The sequence below is a fragment of the Equus quagga genome, chromosome 13 (genome assembly GCF_021613505.1).
Source record: "Equus quagga isolate Etosha38 chromosome 13, UCLA_HA_Equagga_1.0, whole genome shotgun sequence".
Taxonomy (NCBI): Eukaryota; Metazoa; Chordata; class Mammalia; order Perissodactyla; family Equidae; genus Equus; species Equus quagga.
In genome coordinates this window covers 63,318,019-63,330,608 of record NC_060279.1, presented here as the reverse complement: position 1 = coordinate 63,330,608, position 12,590 = coordinate 63,318,019, and the positions used below count along the sequence as shown (strand labels likewise).

The 12,590-nt window shown below is 37.0% G+C and overlaps 1 protein-coding gene across 1 annotated transcript in view; it reads right to left on the bottom strand.

Moving 5' to 3' along the window:
- The window catches only part of SNTB2 (syntrophin beta 2), a 98,288-nt gene that overhangs the window by 34,683 nt on the left and 51,015 nt on the right, over positions 1-12,590 (bottom strand). Inside the window, exons 3-4 of the mRNA XM_046680328.1 lie at positions 6,962-7,172; positions 909-1,051 (exon numbers count right to left, since the gene is read on the bottom strand). Of these exons, the coding sequence (XP_046536284.1) occupies positions 909-1,051; positions 6,962-7,172 (354 nt within the window). The remainder of the gene's footprint in view (positions 1-908; positions 1,052-6,961; positions 7,173-12,590) is intronic.

Below are 12,590 nucleotides of genomic sequence, written 5' to 3'. Positions count from 1 at the left end.
TAAAAAGAATGATATATGTAAGGGAACTTAGCAAGTTGAAGGAAATCCTATATAATGTGAAAATCTTCCTGTAATGTCAAGAGTACTCTTCCTCCCATGAATCTTTGCTCAAAGCAGAACCCCCCCCCCGCCCCACCCCAGGGTTCCCTGTTGGACATACCAGATGGTTCCACCATTTAGCTTTTTTGACTGCCAAATACTTTTCTGTGGGGCTCCTTTTTAATGTGTAGTTTTTTAGTTAGATCAAAGCTTGATTCTTTTTTAAGCCTATATAAAAGTGAATGTGATTATGTTTTCTAGTTTTGCTAGATAACTAGTTTCTAGTTATCTCTTAAGACATTTTGGCCCCAAAATATACATTTCTTTATTCTTTTCCCTTCCAATTCCCCACATCTGGCATGCTAGAAACATCTTGTTGGTTCAGGTCAAATCAATGTTCATTGGACGGAATCAAAATTACGTGCTCTTATACTAGAAAGAGAAGTTGAGGAATATTTTGGCTGAGTTGTGTGGTTTATCCACACAACTTTTTAAACCACATTCTGGTTTAAATGATTTCATCACTCAGTCAAAAGGCTGCCACAATTTCAGTGGTTTTCTAGTCACAGTCAATAAAGTAAAGAAAAAAACACTATTTACTTATCTTCATGACTAAGCAAGTCTTGAAGAGAACAGTTAGGAAACTGCTTCAACAACTTAAAAAATACACGCAAATATATTAGTGACAGAAACCATTTATTCTAAGCTAAGAGCTACAAAATAATAAGATTCTGAACGAAAAGTTTTTGTCTAAATCAACTTACATAAGCTACTTAAATGCTATTTTAGGCACCTAAGATAGAATTCACTTTAAAATTCACTAGATTTAGAGTAGGATAGATATTTTACTTTTTTGTCTTTAGTCTTACCTTGTGGCAACAAGAGGGTAGCTATGACATGGTGATGCCCAGGCATCCCTTGTCCATGGCATACAGTCATAAAGCAGCAAATCCTTTTCAGTCACAGCCATGAGGACAGGTCTCCACTGTTGTCTTCCACCATCTAGTTTTGCCTGTTACAATGGTGAAATCCAGAAAGCAGAGCTAACTATAATGATATGTAATTGTGAAAGTCCCTCAGCAATGGCCTAACATAGTGGGTCTCCACTTTGTTTCCCCATCCTAACAGAGCTGAGAAACAGGCAACATCCTGTCAGATTCCTTCCCACTGACAGGGATTCTTCACTGGGAGGTGTGAGGTGGATTGTGTAGTCTGAAAAAGCTCTCTCTGAGTTATAAACATTATCTAGCGATAGGACACAGTTTTTTCCCCATTCCACAATAACTAATTACCACCAATTCTAATTAAATATACAGCAATCTGTTCAAAATGATAATCGTTTTAATATACCTGATGTGGGAGTAACATCTTCTAAGCACAGGATAGAAACACAAAATTCTACTACCAAGTAAGTCTGTATAATTTAAACATCAGTGTTTTTCAAAATATTTTTGATCAAGACCTACAATAAGAAATACATTTTACACTGCAACCCTGTAGACACATACATAAATAACTGAATAAAAGAATTTCCAAAGCAACACAATCCTTTTCTATTTTGTGCAATGCACTCTGATAATTTCCATTCTATCTTTTTTTTAATGCTGATCATGACACACTACGTTGCCTTTTGGAAAACACTGATATAAACTATTGTCAAAGAGTTCCTCCATTATACTCTCGGAAGTTTATGTTTCAGTTTCAAATACACCATTGCATTTACTTGCATAAAGCTCAGTTATCTCTGTGAGGGTTTAAAAATGTAGGAAAACAACCACTATTTATCCATATTGTCAAGGATTCAAGGCCAAAAAGCAAAAGACTATGTTCAAGAAAATTCACGGTATTATCAAAACATTTACCCTCATGAGATAGGACCTTTGAGGGGCCAGCCCCGGGGGCATGGTGGTTAAGTTTGCACGCTCTGCTTCTGGGCCCAGGGTTCTGGGTTTGGAACCCGAGTGCACACCTACACACTGTTCACCAAGGCATGCCATGGCAGCATCCCATATACAAAATAGAGAAAGACTGGCACAGATGTTAGCTCAGGGCCAGTCTTCCTCACCAAAAAAAAAAAAAAAAAAAAAAGACAGACCTTTGAGCAGGGAACACTTAACCATAGTGTATTTTAACACTGATTCTTCAGCTCACTATCACTGATGGCTTCAAAGAGAATTCAAATTAATGAATCACTTGTCTCTCTCTCTTTTTTTGTTTTTGGTGAGGAAGATTGGCCCTGAGTTAACATCTGTGCCAATCTTCCTCTATTTTGTATGTGGACGCCACCATAGCATGGCTTGATAAGTGGTGTGTAGATCTGCACCTGAGATCCAAACCTGTGAACTCTGGGCCACTGAAGCAGAGCATGCAAACTTAACCACCAGACCACCAAGCCAGCCCCTCACTTGTCTCTTAAAGAGTTGTCTTTAGAGCCACCTTTTATTTTCTCTTCCTTAATGACTTCTGCAAGGTAATTTGGACATGCCAGAGCACTTTAAGAATACGTTTATAACCTGAATTGTGGCCTGAGTGGTTCGGTTTTGTGTTGTAACATCTACCACCAGGACTCTTCTCCACAAGATGATTCCAGGAGAGGGAAATGAATTCCAGCCACTAAAGTGAGTCATGTTCTACCATATGCTGAAAGCACAAAATATATGACCTGACTCTGAGGAGTCAAGGAAAGTATTGCAGACAAATTACACTTTTCTTATCGGTGAACCCATTTTCTAAGACTTTATATTAGTCTATGGGTAACTCTAACATCTGGAAGGAGACTATCAGCTCTAAAGAGGTTCTCTTGGATTCTTTCACTTTTGGGTCATAGATACCCCAAAGGGATTTCTAGTTTGTGTGCATTACTAAGTCTTTTTCTGCAAGACTGTTATGGATAATATTTCAATGGGGAAATAATGTAAAATCTATCTTCCCAAAGGGTTAAAATGATAATTTGATTTCTTTTTCTTTTTTTTTTTTGTGAGGAAGATTAGCTCTGAGATAACATCTACTGCCAATCCTCCTCTTTTTGCTGAGGAAGCCTGGCCCTGAGCTGACATCCATGCCCATCTTCCTCTACTTTATATGTGGGACACCTACCACAGCATGGCATGCCAAGTGGTGCCATGTCTGCACCCGGGATCCAAACTGGCGAACCCTGGGCCACCAAAGCAGAATGTGTGCACTTAACTGCTGTGCCACCGGGCTGGCCCCAATAATTTGATTTTTTTAAATTAATTTTTTTCCCTAAGTTTTTCTTTGTTTAAGATTTTATTTTTTTTCCTTTTTCTCCCCAAAGACCCCAGGTACACAGATGTATACTCTCAGTTGTGGGCCCTTCCAGTTGTGGCATGTGGGACGCCACCTCAGCATGGCCTGATGACTGATGCCAGGTCTGTGCCCAGGATCCGAACTGGTGAAACCCTGGGCCACTGCAGCGGACCACGTGAACCCAACCACTTGGCCACGGGGCCGGCCCCTCCCTAAGTTTTAAGAGAGAGATTTTGAAGGCTAGATCAGAGTATATGCATTTGGAGAACCTAAATTAAATGTATTTCTTCCTAAAGAAGATATTTTAGGCTCTAAAGGAAAACTGCTAATGCCAATAGAAGCAATATCCAATTTCAAGAGAGGGAACTTTTTGTTCAATTAACAGTTTTTAAAAAGTGTTTATTCTTTAGCTCTTTTGAGTCCTTACTTTTTGGAGAATATCTTTTTCCTCTTCTACTTACCATTGGAGAAAAATGAAACCTCACTTTAAGTCATTCTGTTTGCCTATTTGCCTTAATTTTTAAGAACACTGTTTGCTTTCACTGGAGTCAAAATGCTGCCTGCTATATATAGTATGTGTTTTCGGTTGTGGTATCAGTATAAGCAGCCTTGGGGCTCCACTATTGAGTTTTTGGCTGGAGAAAAAAGGAATACTAATGTTAGGGTTCTGGTTTGCTGTGTTTCAACACCCACACATGCATACATCTGGCCAAACAACAGCCTTCTCCAAATTTTATTTTCTAATAGAGTTGGATAGCACTAAAGATGAAAAAAATACTAATAGTTATTATTCATTCCCTAAATCTCTTAATCCTATGAATCTATCTCTTTGTCCAGTGATGTACTTCTGTTCTTTCTTTATTATTATGATAAGAAACATAGAGCAAAACTAAATAAACCACTCCACTAACCCCGATTGAGTGAATATGTTCCTAATTTAAGTCTTTACACATTTTGGGAATTATCAGGGACAAAGTAGGAAACGTGGAAACAAAGCTTTCTTTGGCTATCTTGGCTGTTCTAATTAATACTTAAATGCTTAAAAATACTGGTTTTATAGGTAATACATGTCCCCCTCATTTGGTGGACTTAAAGAAAATTCCCTTTTAAGAATATAACCAACTAAAAGTAAACTATCAGTCACATAAAAATAAGTATTAATAAAGAGATAGAAGCACCTATGCATAGAACAGATTATCAATTGGCTACCAAATATCTGTAGTATAAGTTTTCCCTGTTTTAAGCAAACTCAATTTATGACATTGTGAAATAACAAGATAAATTAAGGAGAGATCATTTAAAGTTAAATGAATGATCCTTCCTTAATTTATCTGCCAAAATGACTATCTTTTCTAAGTACAACTGAAACAGTTTCATTTATATGCAAGCATATCAGGAAATCACCTCTTGCCAAAAGAAATGCTTACCTATAGTAAACAGATTACATGATCTAAAATTATCTTGACCATTTTTATAGGCATACAATTAAATAGTCAGAAAAGGCTTTGGCATGTACCTAGTTCAACCTTTATCAGACACAGAAGCTCATTATAATACCTCTAAGAAATGGTATCCAGTCTTGCTTGAACACCTTCTTCTGAGAGTGATATTTAATTTGGGTAACCCAAACAACTACTTCAAAAAAGTAAAAATCAAGGATATTTTAGAAACAGTACTTTGAATTTGTTCAGTGGTACTATTTTTAAAGTAGTTGAAACTTTTCTACTTAGTATTATTTCCCAACCCTCAGACTGTGTTCTTGGACAATATTTTTTATAATTAGTGACTTGTTTGCTTGCTATTTTGTATGCAGACAAAGAAAAAAATTACTGAGCATCTACTATGTACTAAGTTCTCTGGGGGCAAAAAAGATTTGGAAAAAATGTGCTCCTATCTTCCAAGAGCTCACAATTGAGTGCAGGAAACACATACATAAATATCGCCCATAAAAGTGTATTGTGTATTGATATGGAAAGGTCTCCAGAATATACTGTTCAATGAAAAAAAAAGAGAGCAAGGAAGTGTGCATAACATACTATGTTCTTTTATAAAAGAGAAAAGAAGAATCTATGTTCATCATTGCTTTTATTTGCATGAAAAACCTCTCAAAAGATTCACTAGAAAGGAAGGAAAGTGATTACCTCATTGGGGGAAAGGAAGTGGGAATTAGGTGAAGGTGGAACAGGAAGGAGAGTAAGACTTTCACCTACTAACTTTTTATTCTGACTTTTGAACCATGTGCATGTATTACCTTTCTAAAATCATGAAGATTTTTAACATTGCTACAAGCACAGAACAATTACCACTCAATCGAGTGTTCCAACCAGGGTATAAAAATACAGAACAATGATAAGCATAACTAAAATACTAAAACTTTCAAAGTCCTAATTACTTAAACCATGATTTTCATTAGTTTCTTCTCTGCTTAGTTATTCTAATTATACTTCCTAGAAATGATCACAGTACTAATTGTATGTTCTAATTTATTATAATTATTATTTGGAATTTTCATAAAATTTCAGAGCTGAAAAAAAAATAGATTAGTGGAATCTAAAATTGGTCCACAACACAATCACATGAGGAGCTACCAAACAAGATTACCAGACCCCACCAAAGATCTACCAAATCAGAACTCTGTTGAGGTGGAGCGTGGGAGGCCAGACTTGGGAAACTATATTTAAAACAAAACAAAACAAAAACAAAAAAACAAAATCTTCCTGGGCTGATACTGACGCAATCTCTGCCCCCTTCCACACAAGAGGGAACTAGGATTCAACAAGATGAAGGAACTTTTAAAAAGATGTAAAATCAGTGGAAAATAGAGCTAGTACGTGAACATTAATCTCTGAATCCCTAGCCCAGTGTTCTTTTTTCAACTCCCTGTGGCCCAGCTGACATGAAGGACCCGAAAGGATGTACTATAACTTCATGTAGAACTTTTAGTCTCCCTCTCATCAAATTTGGGATCTAAACTAACTTGAATTAAGTTCTTCCTTTCCCTTCACTCAATATCCACTGAGGTTTTCTTGTTTCTCTTCTTTTCATTTTTCAGTTGTGGAAGATAATTGTACATTTGTCTAAAGGCTTGTAAAATTTTTTGTATATTTTATACTTTTCCAAGAGCAGGGGAGCAAGCCTGCTGCCCCTGAAACTGTGTCAATAGACGAGAACAGGAGTTGGGAAACTATGACCTGTAGGCCAAATTCAGCCCACTACCTGCTTTTGTAAATAAAGTTTTATTGAAACACAGCCACACCTATTCATTTTCATATTGCCTATGACTGTTTTCTTCCTACAGTGCCAGGGTCAAGTAGTTGTGATACTATCTGGCCCTTTGTGGATAAAGTTTGCCAATCCTGTTCTAAAATCATGAAAATTATTCTCTGTCATTAAGGACAGAGATGGTAATAAGATCCTCTTTTTAGTTATGCTGTGATGATGAGTATCATGATAGTCGATTCTTCTGGTGGAGGTAATAATTAGCAACAAATAGCTAAATGGTAGGGAGGAGAAACAAAAGACTGACACGCAAAAGATCTGTAAGCTAGATATCCAGGACCTGACTGCATGATAAATATTACAGATATATGAAATGGGGGAACCATCTGGCTCTGAATGACGACCAGGTGAGACCCTGCCCTGCCTCCCAGCCTACCTGTTCTGCTAGCCAGGCAATGTGCTTGACCTCCTTGCTGCCTCCTGCTGTACTGGTTGCACCAAGCATGGCATTGAGTTCAGCCAACACCTGTGGGAGGAGAGCCATTATGTTGGTGTGGATAGCTACGAACCAGGAGTGTGCTGTGGCTGTATCCTTGCAGCGTAGGATCAACGTGTTCCTGCTATCAGGAGAATGTAGCTCTATCAATCTGTGTGGAAAAAGAAAAAAAAAAGTGAGCTAGATCAGAAGTCATCAAAACTACCAGGGTTTAAGATACATAACTGGAAATCTATTTTAATTTTATATTCCTGAATAGAGATACTTTCTCTTAATTCCTTAGGGTCCAACTCCAGAGAAAATCACATATGGAAAGATAATCATCAGAAAGACTAGCTGCTGGGTCTGTTGTTTCAGTGTTAATATAATGACCTAAGATGAGGGAACCTATTGTATGGTCTGCAGTAGAACACTTCACTTTGCTTTAACTTCCATGTCAAAGAAATGGAAAGCATGCTTGTTGAATCTCATAGGCACATTGTAAAGAAAGAACTGATATTTTCCTAAATACTGAGAAAATTCTGGTATAAGGTATTGCTAGGAAATAAAACCTACTGCCAAATAGTGAACTGAAATTTCCACTGTGAGAAATAAGGAAAAAATAGCTGAAGAATATGACTCTTTATGAAAATTTGGAATGTTTTTTTAGTGTCTGGGTAACATTATATGATTAAATCATCCTCTGAGTCATGGCAGAAAAATAGTTAAGAGGTCTTCAACTCTATGACTATTATTTGTTAAGGTTCAGCTGAGAATTTACACTGCAAAAGTAATCTTAGGAATTAGCTAATTTTTTTAAAAGTACATTGAACAAATTCCTTATAAAGCAATTTATTGGGCATTATTTGGTGTTTTGGTCAAAGTTTTTGCTAAGATGAGTTTAAAAGGTCAAATAAATAAATAAATAACATATATATCCTGCTGTGTTCTAACAGTGAACACGTATCTTTCAAAATGGAAAAAGAAAAAGCTCTTAAGGGTGTTTTTCATGGTAGGCTAGAAATTGACAAACTGCCACTGGAGAAGGAGAAATCTTTTTATTCTTTAATCTTTCTAAAGACAGTTTTTGTTTCTTTGAAATATCATTATCAGATCCTATACCACCTGTCAAAGATAAGCAGTTTATATGTATGCTAGCATTTCTGCCTTAAAGCTTGAGTCCCTTCTTTTGCCACATTTATAAATCCTTTAAAATTCCAAATATTTTAATTTGTCATATTTAATATGGCAGGTATTCATTCTCATTTGAACCCTGGTCAGTCTATCCTTTCTTTTTCTTTCTTTATTTTTTAATTGAGGTCATATTGGCTTTTAACATTGTGTAAATTTCAGGTGTACATTATTATATTTCAGTTTCTGTGTAGACTGCATCATGTTCACCACCAACAGTCTAGTTTTTATCCGTCACCATACACATGTGCCCCTTTACCCCTTTTGCCCTCTCTGCAGCCCCAGTCTATCCTTTCTTAAATAAACATTTATTGAGTACCTACTGCATGACAGACACTGTGGTAGACAGTGGCATTGGAGAGAACAGTGGTGAAGAAGACAATCAGAAAAAAAATAGTCTCTACCCTCATTGGGCCTATAGTCTAATGGGGAAGGCAGAAAATTAGCAACTAATTAATACACAATTACAGGTTACAAAAAATGATTCTATAAAAGACTGTGATGACTACTATGAAGATCTTGTGTAAAAAAGGCACTCCCAAGATTGTAGTAGCAAAGCAGGACGGCAATGGAGGCCTCTACACCTCGGGGGCACACTTACCAAGCTGGTGTCATACTATGAGACAGTTTATTAACACATCTACCTGCTACCTATCTATTCACCCACTCACCTGCCCTCCCACTGGAGTTACCCATCTAGCTACCTGAAGGCCTAGCCACCAGTCTATCCATGTTTTATATGCCTTCAAAGTTCTAGGGCAATAGCCAAATAGGCCAAAAAGTTCCAGAAGATAGCCAAAACATAAAATAAGATCTGTAAACAGCCAAAACACTTAACAAAGCCCATACTTGAAAGTTCATATTAGTCAGAGGAGAATCTTTAGATAGCAAGTCATAAGCTGTTTGCTTTTGTTTTAGTTACAGTTCTGATGAATTTATTTGATTTTCTATCCTATAGTTAAACATAGTGAGAAGTAGCTTGGGACCAAAATTTAGGGGATTTTGAATAGCAGGTTATGGCTGGATATTATTGGCAAGCAATGTGGAGTCATTGAGAATTCTCAACAGGGGAACAACACAATCAAAACAATGAATTAAAAAATAATTTTATGAGAGGCTGGACCCGTGGCCGAGTGGTTAAGTTTGTGTGCTCTGCTTCAGCAGTCCAGGGTTTCGCTAGTTCAAATCCTGGGCATGGACATGGCATTGCTCACCAAGCCATGCTGAGGAGGCATCCCACATGCCACAACTAGAAGGACCCACAACTAAAAATACGCAACTTTGTACTGGGGGGCTTTGGGAGAAAAAGGAAAAATAAAATCTTAAAAAAAATAATAATTTTGAGATATTTGTACACCATGTTCACAGCAACATCATTCACAATAGTCAAAAGGTGGAAACAATCCAAATGTCCATCAAGGGAATGGATAAACAAAATGTGGTGTATATAGGGGCCGGCCCCGTGGCCAAGTGGTTAAGTTCATGCGCTCTGCTGCAGGCGGCCCAGTGTTTCATCAGTTCAAATCCTGGGCGCAGACACAGCACTGCTCATTGAGCCACGCTGAAGAGGCATCCCACATGCCACAACTAGAAGGACCCACAACTAAGAATATACAACTATGTACATGGGGGCTTTGGGGAGAAAAAGGAAAAAAAAATGTTTAAAAAATGTGGTGTATATATATATATATAAAATATATACAATGGAATATTATTCAGTCTTAAAAAGGAAGGAAATGCTGACACATGATAACATGGGTAAATCTTGAGGACATTATGCTAAGTTAAATAAGCCAGTTACAAAAGGACAAACATCGTATGAGTCCACTTATATGAGGCATCTAGAGTAGTCAAACTCATAGAAACAGAAAGTAGAATGGTAGTTGCCAGGGGTTGGGAGGAGGGGGAAATGAGAAGCTGTTGTTTAATGGGTATGGTTTTAGTTTTGCAAGATGAAAAAGTTCTTGAGATTGGTACCACAATATGAATATACTTAATTCTACTGAACTATACACTTAAAAATGGTAAATTTTATGTATGTGTATTCTACCACAATTAAACATTTTTAAATAAATTAGTTAAAAAGTAATCTTATGGTAGGATGTAAGATGGACTACGATAGAGAGAGAAATGGCCTGGGAAGATTTCAATGGACCCAAGAAGGATGAGACTACACAGAGCTCACCAGCAGGACACAGACTCCTAGGCAGGAGGAATCCTCCATCCTAAAAGCCCAGCAAAAGTACAAAGAAGAGACCTCTGTCAAATGGCTTAATATTCATGTTAACCTTTTTTCAGTCCTTTGTGTTATTTTATAATATTTATTCTTTTTAATGTTTTTAATGTTATTTTTCACCATATCAATTGTTGCTGCCATGGTCCTGATCATAAATATTTGTTGGCTAAAAAATTGATTGTATAGGGCCAGCCCCCTGGCCAAGTGGTTGGGTTCGTGCGCTCTGCTTCGGTGGCCCAGGGTTTCGCTGGTTCAGATCCTGGGTGTGGACATGGCACTGCTAGTCAGGCCACGCTGAGGTGGCGTGCCACATGCCACAACTGGAAGGACCCACAACTAAAATATACAACTATGTACTGGGGGGATTTGGGGAGAAAAAGCAGAAAAAAAAAAAGATTGGTAACAGTTGTTAGCTCAGGTGCCAATCATTAAAAAAAAAAAACCTGACTGTATTCTCTAGAAGAAAAATAGCTATGCATTTGTTACGGGAAGATTGAAAACAATACATTAAACTATATAACAATAAAATATTGCACTGAAAGAGTCATCTCTGTTATAATCCTTTTGATGAGTTAATCACTGCATTATCCAGAGAAACTGCTCAAATAATCATTGAAGTAGCTAAACTTATTTTACAGTAAATTTATTTACTGATAAGTAGTTATCTATAAAATATAACACTAGATTGTTAGATAATATATGAATACAAACCCAAAGCAAGTTATTTTATATTTTCTTTATTATTTATACTAATCTTAAAAAGAAAAAGTATTTCTAGTATTTCTAGAACTTCCTATATAAGACAGCAGTTGAGCACATACATCTATTCTAATCCTTCCTGAAATTCCACTAAAAACAACAGGTGAAGGACATTTAAAAAAATTAAGATCCTTTTTTAGCAGGTTTTTTAAAATTAGGTTTACAGGAAAAACTGAGCAAAAAGTGCAGAGAGCTCCCAAATACTCCTCCCGCCCCAATATGCCCTGTTATTAACATCTTGCATTATTGTGGTACATTTGTTATAACTGATGAGCCAATACAGCACTGATACATTATTATTAACTAAAGTCCTGGTTCACTCTTTGTGTTGTATATTCTATGAGTTTTGACAAATCTATAACGACATATATCTACCATTACCATATCATATAGAATAATAGTTTCACTGCCCTAAAAATCCCCTATGCTCCACCTATGAATTCTTTATCACTCACTGCCAAATCGTCTCTAAGTAGCTGTGCCATTTTGTATTCCGACCAGCAATGAGTAAGAGTTCCTGTTGCTCTACATCCTCGCAAGGATTTGGTGTTGTCAGTGTTTTGGATTTTGGCCACTCTAATACGTGTGTGGTGGTATATGACTGTTTTAAACTGCAACCCTCTAAGGACATATGATGTGGGGCGCCTTTCATATGCTTATCTGCCAGCTGTATTTCTTCTTTGGTGAGGTGTCTATTCAGATTTGTTGCCCATTTTTCAATCGTGTTGTTTTCTTATTGGTGAGTTTTAAGAATACTTTGTGTGTTTTGGATACTAGTCCTTTACCTGATATGTATTTTACCAAGATTTTCTGCCAGTTTGTGGCCTGTCTTTATTGTCTTAACAGTGTGTGATGGTTAATTTTATGTGTCAACTTGACTGGGCTAAGGGATGCCCAGATAGCTGGTAAAATATTATTTCTGAGTGTGTCTGTGAGGGTGCTTCCAGAAGATATTAGCATTTAAATCAGTAGACTGAGTAAAGAAGGTGGCCTTCACTAATGTGGTGGGCATCATCCAATCCACTGAGAGCATGAATACAACAAAAAGGTGGAGGAAGGGTGAATTTGCTCTCTGCTTACGTTGGGACATCCATCTTTTCCTGCCTTTGCACACTGGTACTCCTGGTTCTAGGGCCTTTGAACTCGAACTGAATTATACCACTGGCTTTGCTGGTTTTCCAGCTTGCCGACACCAGATGATGGGACTTCTTGGCTTTCATAATTGCATGAGCCATTTTCTATAATTAATAAATCTATCTATCCATCCATCCACCCATCCATCCTATTGGTTTCTCTAGTATCTTTTAAAGAGCAGAAGTTTTTAATTTTAATGAAGTTCAACTTATCAATTTTTTCTTTATGTATTGTGTTTTTGGTATTATATCTAAGAAGTATCACTAAAAA